The 27,766-nt window shown below is 48.1% G+C and overlaps 2 protein-coding genes across 4 annotated transcripts in view; one reads left to right on the plus strand and one right to left on the minus strand.

The window, feature by feature from the left end:
- ESCO1 (establishment of sister chromatid cohesion N-acetyltransferase 1) overlaps positions 1–27,766 on the plus strand; it is a 318,705-nt gene that overhangs the window by 25,727 nt on the left and 265,212 nt on the right. The window lies entirely within an intron of this gene.
- Positions 5,380–26,912, minus strand: GATA6 (GATA binding protein 6). Of its 2 annotated transcripts, none has more exons than XM_075744297.1 (7): positions 26,687–26,912; positions 24,325–25,253; positions 20,670–20,836; positions 17,227–17,352; positions 15,748–15,835; positions 15,548–15,669; positions 5,380–7,059 (listed from the first exon to the last, which is right to left on the minus strand). In XM_075744297.1, exons 2-7 carry the CDS (start codon positions 25,232–25,234, stop codon positions 6,892–6,894), a joined length of 1,581 nt encoding a protein of 526 aa, XP_075600412.1. In that variant the 5' UTR covers positions 25,235–25,253; positions 26,687–26,912; the 3' UTR covers positions 5,380–6,891. The 2 variants fall into 2 exon arrangements, with proteins under 2 accessions (XP_075600412.1, XP_075600414.1); XM_075744299.1 differs by having other exon boundaries at positions 15,548–15,654; positions 26,687–26,908.

Genomic DNA, 27,766 nt, shown 5'->3' on the forward strand with positions numbered 1-27,766 from the left:
ATAAGACTGGATAATAAAATAGGAGCTCTGACTTTAAAGACACCATAGGCCTCCTTCTGCCTAGTGCAGAGTTAATACTAACAATACTTTGTGACAAGTTGCCTTTTTTAATTTTCTGAGAGTTACTAAATTGTACAGAGCGTAATTTCTCCATGCCTGTTCTAAGTACAGCCATGGTGCTTTGAAAAACCTTGAAGGAATCACTAGGTGGTTGCAATGAAGAAAAAAACATTCCGTCAGTCAAACTTCTAAGCAACACTTTTTTTTCCCATTGGATAAAATAGTAACGTTATTTTCCGGTCTCTGGGCTCTCATCTTGATCTGAAAAAAAAAAAAAAAGGGCAAAGATCCTGGAAAGTACAGGACAACATCTTGTTATAAGGGAGTATTGCTGCCTTTGGGAGCCTGTTCCAGGCTGACATGTTTCTAATAGTTTAAAATAGAATTAAATGAACCTTGTGACATACTTAATTTATTCTGTAAAGAACAGAGGGTATGGCTCATTTCTTGTACAAACCATGGAAACCGCAAGAGGTGCCCTTGCCCTTGCGCAGTGCCGGGGCAGGTGGGTCTGCCCAGACCTCACAGGCATTGCTTCTCACCTCATCTGGAGATGGCCCACCCTCCCAGCACTTCTTTTTTTTAATAATCTTCGATTCAGGCAAAATGGAACAACTATAGACAACTGTGGGTTATGGTAGAAGAAGGAGAGAAGAGTGAAAGATCTAATTTTTAAAACTAAAGGCACATGCACACACACACACAGTAAGCAAGGCACAAAAAGCAGCATTATTTTTTAAAAATGTTATTTATTCCCATGAGAACAAGTAGGATTTGGATCACATTTGGGATTCGGTGCACTACAGAAACCTACCACTGACCCCTCTTTTTTAAAAATCACCACATTTGCAAGATGCCCCACATGCCTCTGTTCATTCTTCAGGCTGTGGTCTTCACAGCATCAAAAGGTCACAGACTGAAGACCCGCAGACCGCGGTCTTCAGAGGTTTCCTTCCTGCTTCTCCAAGAGCAGCGAGCTGCTCAGCAGGCCCTGCCTCTGCGCCATGCCGTAAGAGGAGGCAGATTTTCAAGTTTTGTTTGTTCAACTTTGAAACACGGCCTTTTCTTCTGTGGAACTCAGGATGTATTTAACAGGAAACAATAAAGATGCAGGACAGTTTTGGAGAGGAAGTAGGACATTTTAGGTAGGCAGAAAATAATTACTTATGCTGAAACTGGGTCAAGACACCACAGTGTTTACCACGGCTCTCAGGAAGAGTGCCATGGGGTTTTTAATAACGACAAAAATTCAAGACATCAGCATTGGGTCTCATCCCAAAAAGTAATTCAGTTTCAGGCCAAATGGAAACTAATCTGGCCTATAAATCACAATGCAGCAGATGTAACCCACTCAGTCCTGAGCCCAGTCACATTTGTTTGGCTAAAGTTGATCTTCCAGTCAGCTTTGTTACGAAGGCATCAAGAGATTGAGCACTCATCTTCTTCCCTTGCCATCGCTCCCATCGCTAGCTATGTTCATTGTTTTGGCTGAGGCTAATTTCTCATTTGAATTAATCCGGCTTCACCTTCCAGCCACTAGATCTTATTATGTCTTGCTCTGCAAGATTGAAGGCCCGTTAGCACCCACTGTTTTCTCCCCATGAATGGACTCACTACACCAGTCACCTTTTAGTCTTCCTTTGGATACTCTAAGTGGACTGTGGTCTTTAAATTTGTCAAGGTCAGATGTTTTCCCCAGTCCTTAAATAATTTCTGTGGTTCTTTTCCCTACCCCTGCCAATTTTTCAACATCCTTTTCAAACATGGATGCCAGGTCTGGATGCAGAATCCCAAAGTAAAATTATCTCCTTACTCCTACTCAGTATTTTCCTCTTTATTTGCTCAAGGACTGCCTTAGGAATTTTGGTTGCTACACTGCTCTGACAAGTCTTGTTTGATTGCATGTCCACCCAGGCACCTAAATCCTACTCCCCTCTACTATACATTATACCAACTTTCATCAGATATCTTTAAAGAAAGACAGTAAGAAGTGATTCCAAAACATGTTACAAGCACGTAATGAGGGCCTCAAGCCTTTTGCAACATGTGGAGCAGAAGACTCTTGAAACTGCTCCTCAGGCCCTCAGTTTCCTTCTCCCTGGCCCACTGCAATAACCCTTGCCCTATATTTTAATACTGAATTCAGTGTGCTTGACACCACCCTGGAATGTCCAGTGTATACAGATTTAGGAACTGGAGGATCTGTGAGGAATGAAATTCAGGACAGCTGGATAAGGAAGATCAGGAGCTGCAAGCCCACAGGAAGAGTCGAAGTCCATTTTGGGTTTCTGCAGCCTGCATTCAGCTAAGGCTCATGGTAACAGGGACAGGATGTAACTCCTAAATCCCTTTTTCTCTTGGAGAGGAGCAGAAGTGGTATTATTTTTATTCAGGAAGAGACAGTAAATTACCCAAGTTCTACCCAAGGGCTGGCACATGGCTCTGTCTAGCTTTGCAGCAAGAAAACCAAAACAAGTCAGCTACTTTGGCTCCTCACTCAGGTCCTTGCCCTCTGATCATCCAGATGTAACGAAGCCCACCTGTGGTTCTGGAAACAGCTAGCCACCTCTCTCTCCCTTTGGGCAACCTGTCCAAGCCTGGTTCTCTCTGCTTTACTGAGGTCACCAACCCAATCCCAGCAGCTGTTGCACCTTCACGTATCTCCACAGCACTCAGACCACACCAGTATATGCCCTCAATGCCATGCTGAAAATTACCACTCTGGACCATGGTACAGATTTCAACTGATTTCAAGCACTTTGAACAGAAAAAATACGATTATGGATGAAGGTGACAGGAACACTACTAAAGCAAAACCTGGGACCTAGGGAAGACTGGGGCCCAGGGTAACACATGCAGCCAGGACCAGTGTGCTGAGGGGTCACCCAAGCAAACGTGAGCCTTCCAGTATTGCTTGGTGGGGGAACCTGAAGCAGATGCCTCAGTCACCGGCTATTTATTTTCAGCTGTTTCCACAGAAACTGTGTTAAGCTGACAAGTAACCATAAGCTTTTTTTCCCCCCCAAATGTCAACTCTGAATCTTCATTCTGGTACTAGAGAGCCACGCTGGGGTCAGTCTGGCTCGTTCAGCCTCACCAGTAACCAAGACCCACGGCTGGACTCTCTTTGTTCTTTCTCAGCCCATCCCTGGGGCTGTCACTGAAGAGAAACAGGGATAAGTGAGGAAAGCATCTGGCCAGGCTGATACACCAGTATCAGTGCTATTGATGATGTATGAGCCAGACCGAAGTCCAGCTTACACACCCAAAGCTGTGCCGGCTCAGCAGGGCTGAAAGGCAAAATTGAAAAAAAAAAAAAAAGAAAAAGAAAAAAAAAGAAACCTTTATTTTGTCAAGCAGTGGCCACTCCAACAATCAGTACACTTGGAGAGCAGTTTTGGTAAGTAGGGAGGTACAGTTCTTACAGTCTTTGTCCATGTAAAATCATAGCACAGAACCTGGCTTTGAGCTCCTTGGCATCTATACAGTCAGGCAACATGGCACTGCACTCCCCCCTTGCCTCTTACAGAGGGATAAAATCCTGATTTAGTCCTGTTTCTGGTCCAAGGAGGCAAAGTATTTAATTTTTGATGTTTTTACTGATAAGAAATAATGGGAAACACATTCCCTACAATTTTTTTTCTTTTTTTTTTTTTTCCTGATATCACCTAAAAGAACATTTTCAGCCCCAGATCCAAAAGGAGTCTCTTCACTTAGGGCATCTTTTTACACCCCTGCAAGACTTATTATCTGCAGGAACCACCCTAAGCCAGATCCTGGGTTAAGGTGGTGCTGAGAAGGAAGCAGAGCCTCCCAGGACCACTCTTACATTGTGCCGCAGGGTTTCAAAGCAACGTGGCCTTCCACAGGCTGCTGGCAAGAATGTCAGCACCCAGCTGACTTCTGCTGCTGGGTCAGCAGCCCAAAACTGAGACATGCTGGTCTAAACCTCCTGTTTTATGATAACTCTGAGCAACACAGCTCTGACATACCTGGCAGTGAGTTTTGTGCTAGGCTTTTCAGAAGTGGCACACCAAATTTCATCTCAGCAAGAAAAAAGGAAAAAAGAAGGATGCCAACCCCAGCTAAGGCTGAACACTCTTCAACACCAGTTAGCAACAGTTTTTTAATCTGGAAAATCACAGAAAATGGCATTTTAGACAACAAATTATTCAAAAGGGAAGATATTCACCCACTTCTCCACACCTTTTGCTTTTTAAACCCAATGTTTCTCTGCATGGCTCACTTTGCACTTAGACAGGGATTTATTTTTGTAAATCACGAGACCTGAGCCCACGTGGCCCCAAGGCTAGCAGGGCTGGGGTACCTGGCCACGCCAACCCCCAGAGAGCAAGGACGTAAGGTGTCCCAGCACCAAGACTGGCGTGACGGCCCCACCAAGAAGGGTAGGGGTCCCCACTTCTGGCCAGCCAGAGCAGCCCAAACCCCAGGCGAGGTTTGGCCTGACCCGTTTTTGCTTGAAGCAGCTCCCCTCCAAGGGCTGTGCTGCAGCATTCATCCCATGGTCCTCACGACACCCCCAGGGTAAGGAGATGGCCTCGACTCTCTGGGTTGGAAAACCAAGGGGCAGATTCTCAGCTGGTGCAAATCAGCATAGCTTCACTGGAGGCCAAGGAGCTATCCCAATTCACCCCAAATGAAAGTCTGGCTCAGAGAGGCAAAGAGACATGTTGCAGCCGCTCCATGGATTGACAGCAGCGCTGGGCACAGAGGTTGGGTGTCCCGGCTTCCCGGTCTGACAGTACTGCTGATGCAGCTGGAAATCACACGTGGCGTCGTCTTGGTCTGATCAGCCGAGCAATGCAGAGGACTGGTCCTCAGAGCCAGTGAAAGGTTTTCCACTCCTTTCAGTAGCTAAAATTCACTGTCTTCTCTTTTCAGCAGCAGCACCTTTAGTTTTTGCTGCCCTTCACCTTTGGCCACTGGAGGATGCCAGTAGGCACATGATGGCTCTGCCACCCAGTTGGCTTTACCCAGTTACATCTGGGTCACAGGCAGATCTTTGCACACACAGGGCACCTGGGTGAGACCTTTCAGCTATGGTGTGAAGGCCGAGCAAAACCATGACAGTCTTGACAAGGCATGGGATCAGCTCCCCAGACTTATATCAGAAAAACCTCCCACATGCCCATGAGAGGCTTGCGTTGGTAGCAGCAGGGCCCTGGTTTTATGCATCATCAGAAGGTGTAGTGAGGGGAGCTGCAGAAAAGCCAAACGCAACACAGACTTAGCTAGCCAGAGCAGGCACTTCAGCTGGAGACCTTCCTTGCAGCCATCAGACATGCCACCCGCATCAGGTACATTTCCATAGCTTTTAATGTAGCTTAACAATTGCGTTGGAGACAAAGGAGAAGGCACAGTGTACAGGAAAAAAAAAATATCCCAAAATGATACCCTTTTATTTGTAAAGCTCTGATGAAACAACTTTCCAAATGACATCCCACTTAAAAGCCAATGGAAACCAACCTAACTATGTGTCAGTCACACTATACAGATTGCATCCTACATTTTCAAGATGCCTAAATATCTTATGGAGTATTTACATATGTATCAGTTAGGTAGTAAAGTTTCATTGCGATTTGTTTCTTTCCAGCACATACTTATTCAATGGCAAAAAAACCCTGGGGATGCATTTGCATTTTTGTACAATACTTCCGAGCAAACAGCTAGGGCAATTTTCCTGAGAGAAGGCTTGTTCTTTGAAACTCTTGCTTTAACAACTGGAAATACAGAAAGTGGATGGGGTTTTGTTGCGCTAAAAAGCCTAAGGATGCCTAGTTAAGTTTTTCTTTTAAATTATTTACGTACCATTAAGTTAAAATGTTTACATTCATTCATTCGTATAAAAACCGTTGTTAAATCTTATGCAAATGATTTAACACTGATTGCTGCAACGCAAATTGCACTTCTTTAAAAAAATTATTGTATATATGGAAGAAAAATATCTGATTGCTACCCTGTTTACAAATTTCGACTGACTCTATACAGTTCAGCCAGAAAATACGAACTTTCATAAACCTCAGTCACAGTGTACTTTAAAAGTTATATCGCAGTCTTGCAAAGTGAGTAAATATTTTAAACCAAAAAAATAAAACCAACCCCAAAATCTCCTTAACAAGCTGGACCTTGTGAGACTTGTACCAAACGTTGTCATTTCTTCCAGGGGCATAGCTGGGCTCTGAAGAGCAGAGCAAGGCACGCTGGAGATGGAGGGTGCAGGAGGAGAAAACCGACGGGGCGAAGACATCAAAAGTTCGGTGCGAGATGTCTGCGCCGTCTCAAGCAGTACGCACTTCTGACGCTTGTTAAAAAGTATCTCGCTATCTCTAGTAATTAAAGCCTTTGGTACTCCCTCCCCGACACCAACGACTTCCACCAAATTCTTGGGGGAGAAGGTGATGAGAGACTGAAAACAACTATACAATCAGAAAGGCAGCGCTTCTGGGTAAGTCGAGGATGTATTTCTGGAATCTATCAATAGGTCTAGGTTTATCTCTTCTTTTTTTTTCCTTTTCCTCTTTCTTTTTTTTTTTTTTCTTTTTTTTTTTTTTTTTTTTTTGAGAGTGTAAGGCTGCATTAGCTATCCCCAGTGGGCATTTGCTTTCTTGCATAGACGAGGAACTGGATGCTTTGGCAGAGCCTCTTTCGGAGGCTGAAAAACACCTCTGCCACCAAGGCACAGAAACAATTTCAGAGGAATGGTCTTTGCCAGCACTCTCGCTGCCGCCGTGACCGCTCCGCAGAAGAAACCGTGCGCAGACATCTGGGGGCTGCTGCGCAGCGCCGGGATCCAGCTTCCCTCGTGCCGGGTCACGCCAGAGCCAGGGCACACCAGGGATCCTGTCTCACAGATGCTGTCACTTCAGCCGTGGAGGTCAGGCTGACTCCTGTGTACAGCCCATCTTGACCTGAATACTTAAGGTTGCTGCTTTCGGGACTGGTGCTCTCTCCTGGGCCAGACATCACCGACGAGCTCGCCTGGAGGTAGGGGAAGAGCAAAAAGAGGTTTCATTGAGCGGGTGAGCTTTGCACGCACAGGGGTGCGGGTCAGAGCACAGCGGGCTCAGGGTTTGCCCTCTGCTCACCCCTGTGCCTCAAAATCCTGAAACTGAAAAAAAATCTCTTGGGTCATCCTGCTCATTCTCCTCGTTGTGAACCAGTGACTTCAATATGCTGGCAAGGTCTGACAGGGGTGATAGCCACGTTAGGAGAACAGCACATGGTTTTCTTCTTAGCAAAGTGGGAAAGAAAGCGTGGGGCATGCAGAAAAATCTGGAAATCAAACCACGATGAAGAAGGTACTGTGCATGTGTCCCGCTGCCCCCTGCTGAAGGGACACCGATGCCAACACCAAAAATGTGACCTGGAAGTGGCGGCACCTATAGTTTTGCTTCCGCAGTAGGAGAAGCCCAGTACATTCTAATTCTCCAGCAGCGGGTGCAGAGCACCTCCTGGAAATCAGCCTTCTTTGGCTCCCTCAGACCTTGAAATGCCCAACGTCATTCCTCACCCTTCAGCCACAACCGCTTCATCCCCATAAGACTGGCCACTAAAGGGGATGCTCCTTTCATCTCAAGTGGAGAAACACTACGCCTTTGAACCAGGAGCCTTTTTGCTCTGGCACCCACACGCACAAGACAACGCGCAGGGGAGCAGGGGAGCCCTGGTAGGCATGAAGGTGAGTGGCTGAACTGCACTGGAACCAGTCCATTTATTTTAACAGAGAAATAGAGAGTTACAAAGACAAAGAAACAATCATTTTTTCCATGAGGCTGAGCAGATCTGCTAAAGAGGAAAAATTCGCAGTGCCAGACAGAGAAGGGGCAATGTTTTCACCTGATAAAGGAAATGTTTGAGAGCTGACTTCATACAAAATTAACTCTTGGATATGTCAACTTTAAAACCTTAATTTACTTGTTAATGGATAGTCTTCAGATGAGATTCCTTAAAAAAAAAAAAAACCCAACCCTATCCTAAACTGTGACTGCAGAAGCTTCCTGCCTGCTGTTTAAGTGAAAAGTATACATATTTAATCATTTTACAAGAGTAGAGCTCTTGGCTCTCCTGGAGCCGTGCCAAGCTAGCAGTCCTGACATCAGAAAAGCAAAGCTTCATTTATTCAAAGGTAATTTCCAAACGGTGCTGTGCAGGCTTCTTGTTGCCATGCGTAACCCAGGGAAAACCTCACCTTCTGAAAGAGATACTCATTGCCCGTGGTCACCTCTGTCTGAAATAACCTGGACTCTATTATTTTCTTTAGCTTTTGTTACAATGGTTGATTGCCACTATTCTTCCACCCAGTCATCAACCAGGATCCCACTCCATCAGTTGCTACCCAGAAATGCAGAGATGGAAGAAAAAACTGCTTGCCCCCCCAAAACAGCCAAAATAGTTCTAACCCTAAGAAATACGTTTTATCCCTCTGTCAAATACACAGTTGCCATTCAGTGACAACGAATCTCTGTATCCTCTTTCCCTCTGACTATGCATGGAGAATTCAAGGAGGCAAGTTTCACGACAACTTTTCTGTCTGGTTTTGGTCTTGCATCAGCCTCCTTTTTCTAAAAAGGATTTTTTTTTTCTAATAAGGATTTTTTTTTGCTTCTAATACATCAGATAGATTCCTGTTAGCACAAAAGACATCCTTTTTAACAGCTTGAGTGTCCCCACAGTGGAAGAAGGCTTTAAATTAGAGTTGAGCAGTGTTTGCTCAACCTGAGCTAAAAACACTGGGAGCTGCTTTGAAAGGTTCCCGTTTGCCCATATTTGCCGCTGTTGTTCCGGTAGGCAAATATCTTATCACTACTTGTTTTTTCCGGGCTTGGAAAGTGTAATTCACCCTTTTCCTGATTCAGCCCTGCAAAGGTGGGGTGCAGGGACCTGCAGTTTCCATTTGGGGTTATCAGCCACCCCTCCCTCGGGCACCCCAGAAGGGAGGACGTGAAGGCACGTCCTGTTTGAAGACTGCCCATCCCTGCCCGACCAAGGCCGGATCCTGACTCCATTGAGCTGGGATGGGCAGGACCTGGGCAGGAACGCCGGGCCTGGAAACCCCACCCCGGTAATGTCATGACAAATCCAGGCAGCTCGGGCAGCTCCCAAAGTGAGACATGGAAAACAAACTTTAGCTTATGAAAAGGACACGGCTGAATCACAGCTCTGCTCCCGAGTCTGCCTGCCCCCGCTGCTAACTTCTCCAGCTTTAAGGGATGAAAGACGACAGAAGATACAGTTAGTTATTAGAGGGCATTTGTCAGCTGGAATAAATAAGCTGAACAATGCTGCTGAAGTCAACCAGCCCTTCTAATTCACAACAGCTGGCTCTATCAATAAAAAGGTAATGGATTTATTTTTATTGCTGAAATCTGATAATAGGATAGATAATCAACTGAAGGTCAGCTTCCTGATGAAAAAAATGAATGAAGCCCCTTGGGAAAAGCTTGCCCCCCAAACAAACAGAGGAAGGTTGTGCTTGTATCTGCAAAAGCTCTTCTTTTTACCCAAACCAGCCGGAGCTGGTCACAGGGCAGCCCCCAGGCAGGTTGTCTGAATCGGAGATGGCCCTTCTGTAGAGGATCTGCACACTACACTCACAGGGAGATCTCAGCCAGAGCCACAGAGGGACTTAGACATCTACATCATACCCAAACCTGCCATCAGCACCCTGGAGCCAAATTCACCCCCACTAAAGCTGGCCCAGATCAAAACCAGACTGCTCATCCTGTGCTGGCCAGCACTGGCATCTCTCTTGCTTTCTTCCACCCACTCCATCCTGTGCTGTTTGCCCACCATGGAGAGCGGGGAGAAGGGAGGGACACCCACACAACTCCCCCCGCCCCCCAACCTCCCCCCATGCCTCTGCAGCCAAGAGGCAAAGCTCTGGGCAAGGAGTTGTGCTAACAGCCGGGGGGATGGCGAGCAGCCTTGATCTAGACCTTTGCTCTGATAGACCTTTGCTCCAACCACTTCACAGGTTTAAAATGCTTCATGAATTTTGGACATTACAGTAGGTCTGTAATAAGCTGAGTCTCAGCCGACACTCGCTTCCTCTTTGGTTAGCATAGTTTAGTTTCGCTACACTTAAATGATAACTGTAGTCAGCTGAAACACACTTGCAAAAACTCCTTTCACATGTAACGTGCTGTGGCAAATTGCAGTGGAGTCCTTATTTTTCCAGTCTCAGCCTCCCTGCAATAACTGCCATCCCCACCAAGAGCACGTTCTCCCAGTACTGTAGCTCCCTGGTTTCTGAAGAGCAAGTCCCGGCACTGCAAAACCACAGCTTTTTTTTCTGATTTAGCGACCCTCTTGCTATGCAAAGTTGTCATTTTTTGCTAGTCCAATTGATCCTTTTGTTTATATTGCAGATGTGCAAGTTTACATTATCTTCTAATCTCTCCTTTGTATTATAACAACATAAATCTGTGGTTAATACCTCATTAATTTCCTAAGGTAGGCAACTTCCAGCGTGATTTGGGAAAGCCAATGACCCCCCTGCTGTCAAGGGCTGTATGAGTAATTGGCTTTATTACTTTGGCAATAAAACAAAACCAAGAAAAATGTATGTGTCTATATGCATATAGATGTTTTGGGTAGAACCAAAAATACACTTTTCCTTGGTTTTCCCCGCTGAAACAAAAAAGCTGGATTGCCTTGTTTGATAAAAATTGAAACGCTTTCTTTTGGATACATGTACATGGAGCAAAGAAAATGAATGATTGATTTTATGAAACTGAGCGGGAAGAAGAAAGCAGCATCCTGTTTTGTCCAGGACCGAGGACTAACACGGAAGAGGTAGGAGACCAAGAGAAGATTTAAACTGGAGTACCAGATCTCCCAGCATAATGCCCTGACTACCAGACTATTTGGTATTTTAGGTTGCCATGTTCCTCATGCCTCCTGTTGATCTTATTCCACCTGGTTTAGATAAATATTTACTCATACCAGGACTGAGGCACCGTGTTCCCATTTTTCAGGTGAAAGTCCTAACAACCATTCTGGTGAGTATTTCTCATGGAAACTCTGTCCTGACTGCTATGAAATTATTCTATACCAACTGAAATCTTATAATCGGATAGTCTGAAGGACCCTCAGCCATTCAACTTTCCAATATCCAGGTGGTTAGGAGATTTTTTCAAAGAGGTTGAGTATCTGGGTTCATCCAGAATCTGGGAGATACTGTACGGAGGCTGATTCCCTGTTGCCTGCATGAACATCCTACCAATCTTCTGTGTAAAAGGGAGCGAAGAATACCACCTCTAACCATCTCAGGAATCCTCTTCTGAAAACCAAAGAAAGCAAATCCAGCAGAAGCTATTCAGTGAATTCAGCCCAGGTTGTCGGGCATTTGGGGACAGTTAAAACAGCATTTTCCTACTAGCTCACCACCTGCCGAGGCCATTTCAGCCAGCTCTCCCACTCTCCAGCCTGCCACACTGAGGAGCCAGTCCTGAATCACTTATCAAGATAAGCCTCCAAGGCAAGTAAATGCCAGTTTTACCTGCAAGACAACTGTCCGAAATTATTCTATGGTGTGGGATTATAGTCCTTCTAAGAAAGCTCCAAACTGGAGTCAAGGGGCACAGTACCATCTTGGGTGCTGCTGAGCCTTTACTGACTTCAGCCCTGGCTCATGAAGCCTCCATGTCCTGCCATAAAAAGCAAATTTTATAGCAGTTTTCATACTGCCTTTTATCCTAATAAGGGAATAAAGCCCTTCTGGTAGTCACACCAGTGGAGCCCCTGCATGGAAATGGATGGGTGTGCGCTACGGACCGTGCCCTTCTTTTTAGCAAATTATTCTGCATAGCTTTTCTCTGCACAGTTTCAGCAGCATCAAAGGGAGAGCAGGTATAGATGCAGATGCAGGCTGTCTGAAACCTTCAAATCTTCTTTTTATGGGGATGTAAGGCAACTTCATATATCATGCAGCTGGACCTTTTCCATATTAGTAACACAGGACACCCAGTACTTATACTGCTTAGGAAAACAGAAATAGGCCTAAATCCTAGATCCAGATGTGAATTTGGCAAATAGCCCCTTTACAACGAGACAACGAAATATCTCCGATCCAAACACTTCTACATTTTGGGATGTTTGAAATCAACTTTGCACCCACAGCAATTCATTAATCATATCTTTTAAATGTTTAAACTTCAGCTAGAACGTAAAATCAACATTTAAGGTTCTTGCTAATTTGTCTCAAAATTGGCATCATGTAAGATTCCCTTCATGAAACAGAGAGTCTCAAAGACATTGCCAAGAGTAATTACTGCCCTTCTCTTTTTCTGCCCTCCCTTTTTATTTTACTTTAAAAGAGATAAAGAAAGGTAGGGCAAAAAGTGAGTATTACTGACACAAATGAATTCTGCTGAATTTCATTTCCATCAGATTTCTACATAGCTGGGAACTCTTTTGGCAGCCTCCCATAAAAGACATAATAAATTGCTTTTGTACCAGTAGAGGAATTCATTTTCTCTGTTCCATTTAGCAACAACATTGCTGTGAATTTCAGACAGCAGTTTCTAAAACGTCATCAGATTTCTCTGCCTAATGTCAATTTGGCATTTTTCCCCTCTTCACAGAATAAGGGCTGGAGAAGTAAAAACAGAGCAAAACAAAAACAAGTTGCCGTGCTGGTTGTGTAACGCGCGAGGAATGAGCCAGGTTCGCTCTTCCAGCAGGTGCCCGTGTTTCGGCAACGTCGCCAGCGCCGCTGGCAGGAATCAACGCCGCTCTTGTTAAAGAGACCAAAGATTACCAAACCCAGGTTTGTCCATCTGAGGGCTTTCTCTCTCCTGACACGGCCTGGAGAAGTTTATTCTCCTTGTGCAAAGCCATTGCCTGTTCTAAGAATAAATACAAACCTTCAGGCTATCGATTGGTCAACTCAAGTGAAAAAACGAAAATCAAGGAAAATAGAAGTCTAGTAGAGTATCTTTGCTTCGGCACGTGATCAGATTACAGGCTGCCTTGCTCTGAAACCTGACATCCCTTCACTCCCGACAACTTCAACGGCCCTTATGAATGCTCAGCCCCTCCCACGGGATTTAGGCCCATAAGCGATGATTTCACTTCCTTTGTAAGCTGGTGATCCTGTTCCCAAATGATGTCTGGGGCAACAGGAGCAAATCCTAACAGCCATCACTTTCTGGTTTCAGCTTCCATTCTCCCCAGTCCTCATCCCATTAAATCGCTGATGCTTGGGCAAAAGGAAGGATGTGGCCATACCCACCACATGCCCTGTCAACAACTCCCCTACAAATCCCATCCTCATTTACATACATTTGGGGCTGGGGTGCAGGAATGGGAGATCACTAGCCCTTCATGTAGGGGGGGTAAAAGGGGGATGCCCATATGTCTGGTCGCTGCTGCCTCACTTTAGCAAGTTTCACAGCCTCTCTCCATTGCTTTTTTTCACTGACATATTTCATGAGAGGTAATTTGCAAGTGCTTTGCATATGCAGGGTACATCTGGTCGAATCATGGTGTGGAAAAGGCTGTGCAGATGTTACCGCACTGCCTGCTGGAGGGATACACGGGGACAGATTTCCGCAGCCCTCGTGCAGGAGCCCTCTCCCAGCATGATCTACTACGGACAAATGAGGGAGAACCGAATTCCTGGCCCTGGAGGATGCTGTTGTGTAATTAAGAGCAGCCTCAGGGTCCCTGGGAGTTGCTCTTAGTTGCTAACAGCTCTCAACTAGCCTTTTGGCTCCTGAATCGTGCCCCCACCCTGCTCTCCTCTGGTACCCGCACAGCTCCACCTGGCAAAATTATACTACAAATGGTACTATTACAATTATAACATAAAGATTATTGATATGGTCTCCTAGGGAGAAAGGCTACAGAAAAGAAGGCAGGCTTTACACAGCCAAGGAGGCAACAGCATATGGGAAAGGGGATCTCGTCCATATGGCCGCTCCTTGCCCGAGCAGCACACGGCTGCGCTGCCTACAGCCTACACCGCTGCCTCGGCCTCTAGCTGCGACTGTGCTGCTAATTCTGTCCGTTACATAAATCCCACGGCATTCCTCAGATCGGGAGTCCTGCTTAAGGCAATGTAAGGAAAACTTAAGGAAAATTTGGCTGCATTTTTTCCTTTGCAAATGTTAGGGGAGAGCCTGAACCAGTGTATAGTAGTTCACTGGGGGGGAGCCTGAAACACTTTTTGGTTAGTGTTTCTCTTTTTTTTATGTGATCTGTTTATTTTATTGGACTGACAGGGTTTTCTCATGTCAAATACAAGCCCTTTTAGTAATATCCTTGTCTGGCAGCATCCGAACCAAAAACCCAGTGCCTCTGAAACTGGGTGGCCCTGCCAATCCACGAACAATCGTATTTGCTAAAAAAGTTTTTTTCCTCCCCTTGTACAATGAAACTTTGTATGTCAGGAATTAAATTATTGAAAGGAGTTTGGATGTGGGAATGCCGAGACATATTGAAAAATAGTTATTATAAACAATGTCTTCTTTTTATTAATAAAGGAATAGAGTAAGCCACATTAGGAAAGCTTTTCAAAGAAATGATGTGGCAGATTAAAGGATACAGAAGGCCCGTGGAGTGAGTGTGGATACGGATATGTATAGCCAAGGGGTTAGAAATTAATCTACATTAAGCTTCACAACTTTAGCAGTAGTATTTGTTATCACACACGCTAACTGAGTGAAGAAAGGAAGTTTGAGATGGTTTGAGTACATGATGTAAAATAAGGATCAAAACTAAAACAGGGGATGATCAGCGCTCCTCTGGTGCTCCTCTGGAGCTCGGTGCTGCCAGATGCTGAGCATCTGGCCCCTGAAGAGCCCTCTGCAAGGAGAGGGCTGATCCCCTACGCACTGCAATCTGCGGGGCAACCCGGCCTGGTTTCAGCTGGGTCTGGATCAGGGTTTAAATGCACATCTTAGTTTAAAACAAACGCTTTTATGTTTCCCTTCATACAGCAGGATAACGTTTTGCTGGGGTTTACCAGTCATTTGGGATAATGCGTAAAAATGCATATATATACATATATATATAAAAATATATATAAAACAGCTTTTGGAAAATGTGAAAGCAGCAGTGTCTTGAAATATAAATTCGTATCAGATCATTTCAGAAAAAAAGCGGTACATGCACAATTGTTTCTTGGAAGGATCAATTGGGCTTGATCTATTGTTTGTGCTCCAGAAGAAAACCTTTGAAATGGAAGAACCTGAACGTTTCAAAACAAAATGTCTGGAGTTAAGCTGTGGTTAACTTAATCATAAAAATTATATAGATCTTAATTAAGAGGTTTGTAAAGTACTTCAGCTTGTCGTTCTGTTTACAGCTATATGTAATATCCTCCGAAAATCTTGTTCCAGTATCAGCTAACAAAACTGGAAAGTTTGTTTAGATTATTGTTCTGCTAGATAAGATAAAAGCTGTGATAACACTGCAGAGTGAGCAGCCTGCTTACAGATATGGACACGGGCTTATGGCTTACCCCGGAGGCTGCAGTCTGTGTGCTGGGAGAAGCGGTTTTGCTACAGTCATCTGAGTTAGTAGAAGACGTCGATGTTGGAGTCATAGGAACCGCAGTAGTACTGTTACCTGAAAAATCGGGAACTGGTATTAAAAACAAATATTTTCCAGCCAGTGGAAAAAACCTCTTGCAGCTCAACTGTCTTATCTTTTTCTATTTACCAGAGCATGCCTTTGACTTATTTATGTTCTTAGGTTTTCGCTTCCTGGTCTGAATTCCTTCTTTTTTCATAGCAAGAGGTCGGGGAACCTGAAAAAAATTAAATTTCCACACCGATCACAGAGTTATATATGCAGTCTAATACCAAAAAATCAAAATACACTACAAGATCAAATGGTGATGCTGAAAATGCCTGTATAGCACGTCAATTTTTCCTGTGTCACAATATCAATTCCAAAAAAACTTTGCATTTTATTTGGGCAAAGCAATGGGTTGTTTCAAGGGGAGTTTTAGCTGAATAAAGAAAGCAGGGAAACGTTTTTCTTGATGTAAACTAAACAGGTTTCCCAACACATCAGTCAGTCCACAGATAAACAGCACACTTTTAGGGAAAAACAGCGTCATTTGGCCATAGGTCATATGAAATTAAATTGGATGGGGCACATCTGATCCCTGATTCCTTATTCCAGTCAGTTAGGAATTATGTCCAGTGGCTGATTCTGGAAAATAAGAATGCAAATGAGGGGAAAAAATACTCCTCTTCCTGTGGACCAGCTACACAAACCAGATCATCGCCGTTAACTGTCTTAGGACAGAAGCTTAGTATTTGTTCTTATAAGCAGTTCTGCCCGTGATGATACAGTTTTATAGTATCCAAATTTATATTTATAGGGAAAACACACTCAAAAACCAGTTTTGTGTTCTGTGTCATCACAACGACAATCATTATACAGAAAACATTGGCTTACAATATATTTTAACTCAGCGATAACATAAGTTTGGAGAAAGACAATTCAGGCATATGCTTACTATCATTATAATGTTTAAACCCGTGATACAATTTACTTTTTTCTTGAGGACTAGACCAAGTCCCAATCACTCCTAATGCCCTCACTCTTCAAACACTTGTGCTTGACTGTAACTTAATCTACAGGGCCATAACAAGCTCCAAGTCTCACGCGGAACGTACTCAATCACATTCAGGACAGAGCTATTTTCTTCCTCTATTATTGCCTAGCGAAGGCTGAACGGACATTTAAAGTTTCACTGGCATAGCTACGTCTGTCCATGAAAAACTGTCTTATTAAAGGTCTAGGGGATTTTTTTCCCACTGAAGAGCTCCTTTAAATCCCGGTGGCAAAAAAAACCCTCTGCCACTCATCCAGAGGTGGTTTATTTGTACAAATCTGTCAGGAGAGCTACAACGGCAAACACATAACTTGTCAAAAGCATAACTTGCTAAAACAGCATAACCATTTTCTAATGCTGGGCATTTTTTGGTCATTTTATCCATTTTGTACCCATTCTTTTCTAACTCCACGTTCCAAGACCATTACCATCAACAGAAACATTGCCCCGACTTGAGGAAGCCCAACACCACCCCCCGAAGCTGTCGGGTGCCCGCCAACGGGACGACCGGCCCTTTCCCAAAGGACCATCAGAGCCGGCGGGCAATCTCCCTCGGCGAAGCGGCCGCTTACCCCGTGGAGCTTCATGTAGAGGCCACAGGCGTTGCAGACGGGCTCGCCCTCGGCGTTCCTGCGCCACAGGGTGGTGGTCGTGGTGTGGCAGTTGGCACAGGACAAGCCCAGCCGCCGGGACGAGGGCTAGAACCAAGCGTAAGCAAACACAGGCGTAAACAGGCAGGCGGGAGCAAATGATTTATGCCTTTATGGTTTATAAAAAGTACTTTAACACGCAGCGGGGATGGTAGGAGGGTTTTTTATAGCATCTATCAGTGACGTCCCAGAATTAAAACGAGACTATCTTCATTTCAAAGACTGGAAAGCTGACATGAAGAGGTACTGCGAGACTGCAACTCTGGGCAGTTGCAGCAGAGGCAAAATTCACATTTGGGGAGTTGCTGACCCGGGGACCTCTGTTCAGATCACCAGGCACTGGCTCTTCTTCCATCAGGGCAACTAGGAAACATCTCCACTACAGCTCCATCCAGCTGAGGAGAAGACACGTCACTCCTGTGCCGTCTCTCCAGCTGGTGGGCAAAGAGGCAGCTCTGAACCTGCCACCGATACTCCCAACTCATCGGAAAAAACAGCCGCTTTAATCACCTGCCCTCGGTAGCACCACGGCTGGGGAAAACTTTCCTGGGCATCCCAGGAGTAACACATACAACCGCAGCGTCTTTGCAAAAAGATCTTTTTATCATCGCCCATTTTATCCTCACACAAAAAACAACGTGCCCTGGGAGCCTGTTTTACGGAACAGAGCTTCCCCTCGGCCAGCAGAAAAGCTGGTGGGTGACAACAAGGTCCGCACTGCAAACAAGTCATTTATGACACTCTTCCGTGGAGTTTGGAGCCAAGATGAAGCAACCTTGTATCAGAAATAACCGTATAACCCAGAGCTTTATGGCTGCAGGCTGTATATCATAAGTGAAGGCAGTCCTCATAAACATGTGAAATGAAGGTGAATGGGTTATAAAAGTCCCTGTAACAAGTGATCTCTTTTACGTTCATCACAAGCAAAGAATTCCAGCTACATCATAAATCTAGTCTTTTTCAAAGTATCGCATTGTCAAAAAAAATATAAAAAAATCTGTGCCTAGCTGTGTGTCTGGCAGCTGAACAAGTTTACACGGAGAAGTCAGTTTCAGAGGATTGCATTAACCTTATTCTGACTATAAAGCGCCAATAACCGAAATTACTAACTTAAGGGTACAATGCCCTTCCTTTTGAATCATTTACTGCTGGGTTGTTAGACGTAACTCGGTCACCTTTGATACCGCGGAGCTGCCTGCCACTTGGGAAACCGATAAAAATGTTTTGAGAATGAAGAATATTCCAGAGTAATAACCGAGTTTCTTGAATTTTATCAGTCTGAGTTTCTTTAGCAGTTAGCTGTTGTCTTACACCGCAGCTCAGAGAGAATTCCAGATTAAATATGAATTTTGTAACTTTGAATCAGTAATCCATTATTAATTGCACAGCAAAAAAACAAACCAAAAAATCCAGCCAAGTGTAATGTAGGCTGAAGTACACACATGTACTTTTTAATCTTAAAAATCCAGGTCTCATGAGAACAGAATTTTTTACCTTGTTATTAAATACATATGTACACAGTGTCCAAACTGCACTCCTCAATTCAACACGAGTTTTACATGGATCAGTTAAAAGAAAGCTAGCTTTAACACATATGCTTCATTTTCTTTCTTTGCAAGTGAAATGCTCTGAGAGGTTTCACTCTCTTAAATCTTTCTTTCTTTCATATGCATTCTAGTATAAATCTTCATATATTTTATTTCAATAGTTTTTGCTCATTCCCATATCTAAACAAATGGGGGGGGGGGGGGGGGGTTTGGCATGTTTTGAAGCTAAAATGACTTTTCTGCCGCAGGAATTTTATCAGAAACTTCGGGGCAATCTAAACATGTTTAGCATTTTCAAAACATTTTCCCTTCTCACCTACATATTTCCAACTGCATGAACACACAGTCAGGGTTGATTTATAGTTATGGCCAGGGTACTCGGTAGGGATTGTTACGCAGAGCTGTTTCAGAGTTATTTTGCCGAGGTGTCAGGCTGAAATCAGGCTGCAGTTTGACTCTGGTTTAGTTTCCTTGCCCCCACCCCTCCTTAAAAAAAAAAAAAAAAAAAAAAAGAAAAGAAACACAGAAATGCCAGAGCCGGGTATCAGCTACTTGAAGTCTGCATCGGGCCAGCGTGCCATGGCCAGTCAAGCTCTGACACTTCAGACAAGCAGCAGATCTAGCCCGTCTGCTGTGTTTGTCCCTGGTAATGAGATAACACCTCGTGTCATGAAATTTAGTGGATGGCCAGCTAGAAAAAATGGGCACCTAGTAGTAATTAACCTCTGGCGTAAAGTTAAATTAACTCTCTGGCTTAAAGGAAGGTTTTTAAGCAGAGGTGGGGTTGGTTCGTGAGCGCTTACTGTCTGCTCTGATCATTGCATGTTTGGTTTTTGTTTTCCCCCTCCAGTAAAGGCATTAAATTCAAACGGTTGTGAAATAAAGAGCGGGATGTGTTTTAACACTAGGAAAACAGGCATGGAGCGAAGCAGCTGGCGTGATTGAAAGGGGCTTGAAAGGCTGATGGGTTTGATACACTGTCTCCATACACAAGGGTCCAAACATCAGCTTGGATTATACCGGCATGATTTATTGTGGCTCGCTCAGTAACAGCCATTACTGAAGACCGTATTCTTTCTCTCTGCTGACCTCCACCCAGATTTGCTAAACATAATGTGCAGTTCCCACTTGTTAAATTTTCTCCTTGCCTATTCGGTGCCAGCCTGAGTTATAAACAGGGGTTCTGGTTTGTACTATTTATTTCCCCCTTAGTTTTAGGAGTATATTTTTAGAAAAATTGCTGCTCATTTCTTAGGACTAAAACAAAACAAAGGCTATTATCATTGTTTAAACAATTGGTTTTCTTTGAATTATATACAAAACTTGCTTACATTCCCAAGGATCGAGCTCTCAGCAAACAAAGCAGGTCTGGAGAAATTCCTAGCCCTCTGAACAAACACTTTCCAACCTTGATTTTTTTTTTTTTTTTTTTTTCTGTTGGAAACATCCAACATCAGCAGCACAAATTTCTCCCAAGCCACCAATGTCCCCTCACCGACGGGGTCCATCAACTCAAAACTCCAGGCCGGCCCATGCCCGGTGTGCTGCTCACTGGGGGCAGAGGGTGATTTCGTCAGCACAGGGCCCGAAGCAGCACCGAGGGCTGCCAGCCCTGTTGCCCTTCATCGTGATGGCTTTGGCCTGCAAACCTGGTTAGGAGCCCCGCTTTGGTTTTGCAGCCGAGGGGGATCACCGGGCTAACACGGTCTGATTGTGCTCCCCCATCCTTGCCCCTGCTTTCCCCCTGGCTAGCGCTGACTGGGGGGCCCTCGGGGCGCAGCTCCTCTCGCCCCCCTCCTCCCCTCCATCCCCACTCACCACTCTCTTCTGGGGCTTGATAAGGGGCCGGCTGAGGCCGTTCATTTTGGTGTAGAGCCCGCAGGCGTTGCACAGGTAGTTGCCGGTGCCGTCCCTCCTCCACAGCGGCGTCTGGATGGAGCCGCAGTTGACGCACTCCCGGCTCTCGGACAGGTCCTCCAGCAGCTCTGGGGGGGCAGGAGCAGAGGGGAGAGGCGGTGGGGCACAGTCGCCAGCGAGCGAGTAGCCCCGCCGAGCCCTGCGGAGTGCTGCCCCGGCCCCGCCGCGCCGGGAGACGGGCCCCGGGTGAGCACGGAACCGGCGCTGTTCAGCCCTCGGAAAAGCAATTCCCCGGTAGTGATCGCGGCCATGCGGTGATTTTTTTTTTTTTTTAATTAATCCTTTTTTTATTATTATTTCTTTAAATGTACCAGACTCGCTGCCGGCCCCAGCGCAACCTTTGCTTTACAAACCGGGAGCGCAGCGGGCGCTCCCCGGGACGGGCTAGGGGGGCACCGGCCAGACGGAGAGCGGCGATCCCCGGCAGCCCCGCACTCACGTCGGGATCTGGCCCTTCGGAAAGGTGGCTGGAGGGGCGAGGGGTCCGCTCGAGGAGTGAGCCCCGTCGTGGTGCCCAGCGGGCACAGAGGGGGGTGCACTCGGCTCTTTAGGGGGGCAGGGGGAGTTAGGTGCCTGCCAGAATAGCCCGCTTCCAAAGCCCACCCTGGGTACAAGGAGCGTTGGTTTCCCCAAATATTCCCTCGGGTCGAGGCTGGTTAAGGAATTTTTACCCCGACTCTCATTTTAAATGCCTCGCAACTAGTAAAACTTCTAATTTAGAGGCAGCGTTTGTTTGGGGCTCCGGTGTGTCAAGTAAGCGACGGGGAGCGACCACTTCGCCTCGGCTACTTGGTCAAATTCGAGCTGGTTGGTAGGAAACGGAGGAAATGGAAAAAATATGCGGTATTCTACCTCCTGCTCCCATAGCTACCGAACACTGGGGAAATAAAAGGGTTTAAATGCACGGCAAAAAATAAAGAGAACCCACCTATAAAAGCAAACACGTTCACCCCTGCGAATCGTTATATCCTTGTTCTGACTCACCTCTCCATATTTCGGGGGGAAAAAAAAACCCTAAATACGGATTTTACATATACCGTGCCACGTTGTGCAGAAATAATAAAAGAACGTGTTTGGATTTCTGCAGCGGCTTTCGAGTTGAGCCTGGGGAAGTCTGTTTCAGACTCATAGCTTCGTCATTGATTTTTTTTTTTTTTGCTCCCTCCATCCCCTCCGCTACCTGCCTTAATTCCTTATTGAGTTATTCTTTTACGTTTCGCTTAGCAGCTTTGCGCTATAAAGGGAAAGAGAGCTTATAAACGTCAGGCAGCTTTGGAGACAGGGCTGCGATGACACGGCGGGCATTGAGCTGAGAAAGAAACGGCCTTTTGGCCCGCACCCACCGAAATATATTTCTCGCCTCCCTTCGTTTGCAAATTATTAGGAGCTAAACAGGAACGGGCACACGGCAGAGTCCAGGGAGCACAGTTCAACTTACGTTGTCAGCTTGTAGCTCTTAGCACATCGCTAAGATTTATTAATCTTTGCACTAAAAGCGCCATTGAAGACTGTAATCAGGAAAATGCTTAGGGCTTCAAGGACGCTGGAAGTTAAACAGTTATTTGTCTCAGCTATTTACTTTATAACATTACCTTCGTGCAAGCAGAAAGAAATTCGGCCGTGACAATATTTCTCGGGTATTTTAATTTTTTTTTTCCCCTTAGTGCGTGAGAAATATTTATCTCCAAGGAAAGCAAAATAAAGTTTTAATTTTAGATATTGTTTTAGTAACTCTACGAGTAACGTTAAGAAAGCTGTGTAAAACTGTCTAATATTAAGTCGTAAATATAGTTTACGGCTATAGTTTTCCTGACCGCTGACGCGATTATTTGAGACGGGAGTACGCGTGGCTCCAGCTTCGCTGCCGCATTTTGTCTTGCGGGAGCAGAAAACTCGCGTGGCCCAGGAGCTCCGGGCTGCTTGGCCCCACGTCACAACGCGATGCGGCTCCCCCGGCATCCGTCCTTCCCCTCGCCGACAGACTAACCCATGTCCCTCCGGTTCCCAGCACTGGGGGCCGGAGGCACCGTCCAGGGAAACGCGAGGGAGGTACCCCAGCACCGCAGCTGCCCCCGCCTGCCTGCGCCGGGCCGGGGCTCAGCGGCCCCGCGGGAAGCGAGTGGGGCTCCAGAGACCCAAGGGCGGGCGGGACCCCCAGGAGAAGGAGAAGCTGCCGTGCCCCTCCTCGGCCGGCTCGGCACTCCTGCCCCAGCCTCCTCCAGCGCCCCGCTCCTTCCCTCCTCTGCCCCTTCTCCTCCCCACCTCTCCTTTCCCTTCCGTGAGAATCTCCAACTCTCTCTGGGAAAAAATAATAATAAAAAAAAAACTAAAAAAAAAAGGCATTTTTCCCTCCATCACCTAGTTTTACACTGTATCTTTTGGAAATTTAGTTTAAAACCTCAACTGTCGTGTTGCCCTGAGACGCAGCTTCTCGTCTTTGCCCTTCTACCACCACTACAACTGAGTCTTCTTCCCTCTGTCATGTGAGTAAATACCAACTGGGAGGCATAAAATCCCTAAATCTACCGGGCAGCATCGAGAAACAGAAGGAGCACTGCGTACACCGCCATAGAAACATGAAAAGCCATCGAGTAATTTTCTGCACACTGCACTGCAAGAGAAAATCACAGTGTATATAAAATATATCTACCTGGTGGGTAGTTTATGATTAAAGCAAATGCTGATCAAATGTGTGTGTGCACGTGTGTATACATAACATATAGACATAAATATATATAAATATCCATAAATATGTAAAAATATACATACGTATACACACATACCCACACACCTCTCTATACATCTGTATTTACATATACATACATATATTCTAAACCTGAAGAGCCTGCAATAATCGTTAATCTTTCTACATCTAACTAAATCATCGCAGCTCAGCCTCCACTTCTACGATTGATTTAATGACACCGAGAATTTCCTAAACTAAACTAAACTAAAACAAAAAACCAAAACAAAACAAAAAAAGGACGAGACACCTCGGAAGCGAAAGTAAAATCCCATCAGGAGGTGCCGTATTTTAACACCGGTTTATAAACGGGGTTTCTCGTTTCTATCAGAGGTTTTGCTTTGCTGCTTTTCTCTTTTAACGAAGCAGCGAAGTAGTTTGTAGGTGAAATAATCCAAAATGGGTTAAGCGAGCCTCTGTGATTTTCCTCTACGCTACAAGAAAGGTTAATTCGCAGTGAATTCGTCACTATTTCGTGGCCAGATTATGGCATTTAGGGACAGCAGAAATGGACGGAAACTTGAAAGCAGGTTTATATCGAAACGCGTTGTGAACGGCGGGTTTGCAACCCCGACTGCCATAGGGTTTTTTTGGTGTGTCCCCCCAATCCAACACAAACGACGAGAGCCACCTCCACTCCAGAAAAGCCACGGGCCCGGGCCCGCCGTCCTGCCACCGCATCAGCGCCGCACCGCAACCCCGGGGGCCTCGCAAGCCCCGGGGGCCTCGCAGCCCCGGCATGTGGCGGCCGCTCTCCCGCCCTGCCCTGCCCTGCCCGCCCCCCACCTCCGCGCCCCCGGCGGCGGCTCTTACCTGCGCTGGGTGCCCGGACGGGGATGGGGGCGGCTCGGCCCTGGAGGCAGTGCAGCATGGAGTTCTCGAAGGGCGCCGTGGGCCAAGCGGGGGTGAGCTGCGGCCCCACGTAGGACGTGTAGGGCCCCGGGTAGGAGCCGTTGAGCGGCCGGGCCAGGGGGCTGTACTGGTCCCTGGCGCCCAGGCTGTTGCTGTAGGCGCCGGGCTCCCGGGAGGCCCCGTTGGCCACCGGCGGGCTGGGGGAGTAGGGGAAGCGGCCCGAAGGGTGGGAGCCGCCGGCGGTGCTGTACGAGGGGCTCTCCGCGGCCGGCTGGGACCAGACGGCGTGGCCGCCGCCCGGGTGGCTGGGCTGGGCTGCCCCGCTGCCCTGCAGGTACGGCAGCGTGGGCAGCATGGAGCCCACGCGGGTCGTGGGCACGTAGACGGGCGAGCTAGGCGTGGAGTGCATGAAGCCGCCCGGAGATCCGTCGTAAGGCGTGGGGCCCTGGGCGGCCGAGATGGCCAGGGTCTGGTACATCTCCTCGGGCTGCTCGGCGCCGAGGGCGCTCAGCTTGGAGCCGCGGCTGGACCAGATCAGCTTGTTGGTTTGGTCTAAATCCGCGAAGAGCAGGATGTCCTCCCAGCTGGGCCGGCCGGAGGGGTGGGGGGCCCCGAAGTGCACGTAGGGGGCGAGCAGCGACCTGCCCTCTGCCGCGGGAGGCGGCGGTGGGACCGGCCGGTGGCTGCCGTCGGGCTCCGGCAGAGGAGTCTTGGAGGAGCCGCGCTCGCCCTGGGAGCCGCCGGAGGAGGAGGAGGAGGAGGACGAAGGAGGAGACGGGCCCGGCTCCCTGGTCGCGAAGGGGCAGGAGGAACCGCCAGCGTCCGCAGCGCACCGCTTCACCGCGCACCAGCCGCCTTCAGCCACGGCCATCCAGGTCCCCTTCTAGCCGCTGGGTGTGGATGGGGAAGGGGGAGGAGGGGAGGAGGAGGAGGAGTGGACGGGGGGTCCGCAGGGCAGGGCGGGGAAGGAGGACACAAAAGAGCGGGGGGGGGGGGAGGGGGGCGGGAGGGAGAGAAATAATAATAACAAAGTTAGCAAACAGGACAGCCTGTCTCCCTCCCTTAATGAGATTCATCAGGGCTTATCTGGACCCTCTGAGCGCTTAATCAGTCATGTCGCCTCGGCGCTGTTGTCCCTCGCCCCGGCGGGATGGGATCAGGCAGCCCAGGTCACCACGGACCGGGAGCCGCCGGCCGCGCAGCTCCCCGCGGAGCGCGGTCCCCGGGGCGGGGGGAGGGGGGGTAGGGCGGCGGGGTCCGGCTCCGCTCCCCTCCGGGCTGCTAACTTCTCCCTCCGCATCTTGGGCTGCGGATTTGAACGTGAAGCACGCCGAAGGGAAGGTGGGCGGGAGGGCGTGGGGAGAGAGGGGGGAAGAGGGATATTTTTCCTGGTCTGTGCCAAAGCCCCTTCCTTTGCTGCTGCTGCTGTTGTTGTTGTTATTATGGTTCTTTGAATGAATGAGTCATTTGACTCGGTTCCACGGAGAAAACAATTAGTAAGGCGATCCCTTTAAGGTTACTTCTCCGGAGACCGATGTTAGCTTTTCCGCGCATCGCCTCGCTTGTTTGCTTGTTTCTAGCCCAAGGTCACGGAAAGGAGGAGGAGGAGGAGGAGGAGGGAAAGGCAACCGGGAGCCGTGAGATGCGCAAGGGTCGGGCCCCGACGTGTGCGTGGCGGCGCCGGGACCGGGACGAGTGAGCTGTGCCTGCCGTAGGGGCCGGTGCCAACCGGCAGCCCTGGCTGGGGGCCTGCCCCGAGTCCGAGCACACCTTTGGGGAATGGCACCCATCCCGCAACCACCCGCGGCTCCGGGACGCCCGCCGAGACCGGTCGCATCCCGGAGCCGCCAGCATGACAGAGCCCGGACAGACAGACTCAGAGCTTCTCCCGTGCCCAGCCTCTGGGAGAAGGAGCAGAAAGAGAAAGGGGACGCAGAGAGAAGTGACAGCAAAAGAAGCGGGCGGCGAGGCTCTCCTCTCTCAGCCCACCTCGGGGCTCTCCAGATAACCATAGGCACATGAATACAGGACACACACACACACACAGCCCCCTCGCAGATAGGCACCAAATACGTCTCTCCCTCCTGCGAGATAACCGGGAGATAAGGCTACGGCAGATAAGGGCTCCAGGCACCGGCATCGGATGTTTGCCCACAAAGTCTCCCTCGGGCTCCCCCAGCCAGGCGCAGCCGCCGCCGCGCCGCTTGCCTCCCGCAGCGGCCGCGGGCAGAGAGACAGGAGCAGAAGAGCGGGGAAGAAAAAGGGGAAATCGCGGGAGGGGGGAGTGGGGTGGGGTATGGAAACGAGTAGCGAGGGGCCAAACCTGCTGCCGGTGCCCCGCATGGGGCCGGGGCGCGGGGCCGCGGCGGGCGGTAAATCCAGTGCGGCAGGGGCGAGCGGCGGCGGCGAGTCCGGCGGCTGCTGCCGGCGGCTCATGTATAAAAAGGAGAGAGGAGGCGCCTCTCGCAGCCCTGCCGGAAAACTGCAGGCAGACGGTCCTGATTGGGCTCGGCGAGCCCTAAACAAACACGGAGCTCGGCAGGGGTGCCAGTCCCGGCGGCCAGCCGGTCCGCAGCGCGGCCGCGCCGGGGGCGGGAGCAGGCGGGGGGGTGGGGGGGGCACCTCAGGGTGCCCACAGCGCGGGGGTCGCCGGACCCCCTGCTCGGGGAGCGGGGAAGAGCAGAGGGGAACTCACCCTCCCAGATGCCCGTGTCGGTTTTCTTCTGCTGCTGCCGCTTTTTTTTTTTTTTTAAACCCCGAAATAATACATACCTCCCCTCTACTCCCCCCGATAATATCTTTTTTAGGGTGAATATTCACTTTTTATTAGGTTTCTTCCCCGCGCCTCCCGACTTCGCAGCAGGCAGCCCCTGGCAGCGGCCCGGGAGGATGTGTTCCTGGCTCTCGCCCTAAGTAACCAGGTGAATGTCTCCCCCCCCTCCCCGATCTCCTTATTTTTGCTCGTTAAAATCAGAGCTATCCGAGGGGAAAAAATTGTGGCTCCTCCTTGAGTTGCCCTGACCGTCAGGTGAAGCCAAAGCAAGCTGTGGGATGTGTCCACCCCAGCAGCAGGCGGTAGGCATTTTTCTTCTTTCTTATTCTCTCTCTCCCCCCCCCCCCCCAGCCCTCTTATCTCAGCTGTGTACAAACTGATATGGTACTTAGCAGGAAAGTGACTGGAAATTAAAATAACTTCGTTCGCCAGAGGTTATCAGCTGGATATCTGTCATCATCAGTTTGTACAGAAAGAGTCATCTGCGGCAAACGGCTGGAGTAGAGCAGAGCCCGGCTCTCGGCAGCCGGCAGACATGAGCCCTCCCGACAGAAACCGAGCCCAAACCTGCTGATGCGCGGTGCTGTCGCTCCTGGGGTAGGCACGGCTTTTCTTTCCGTCTTTCCAGGC

The sequence above is a fragment of the Balearica regulorum genome, chromosome 2 (assembly GCF_011004875.1).
Source record: "Balearica regulorum gibbericeps isolate bBalReg1 chromosome 2, bBalReg1.pri, whole genome shotgun sequence".
Taxonomy (NCBI): Eukaryota; Metazoa; Chordata; class Aves; order Gruiformes; family Gruidae; genus Balearica; species Balearica regulorum.

What these genes read in the sequence shown, in the direction of transcription:
- GATA6 (XM_075744297.1), bottom strand. Translation starts at nt 25,234, where the DNA reads ATGGCCGTGGCTGAAGGCGGCTGGTGCGCGGTGAAGCGGTGCGCTGCG. An exon ending in CGTCCGGGCACCCAGCGCAG is followed by an intron (nt 20,837 to 24,324) that starts GTAAGAGCCGCC and finishes CTGCCCCCCCAG; the next exon opens with AGCTGCTGGAGGACCTGTCC. An exon ending in TCAAGCCCCAGAAGAGAGTG is followed by an intron (nt 17,353 to 20,669) that starts GTGAGTGGGGAT and finishes GCTTGGTTCTAG; the next exon opens with CCCTCGTCCCGGCGGCTGGG.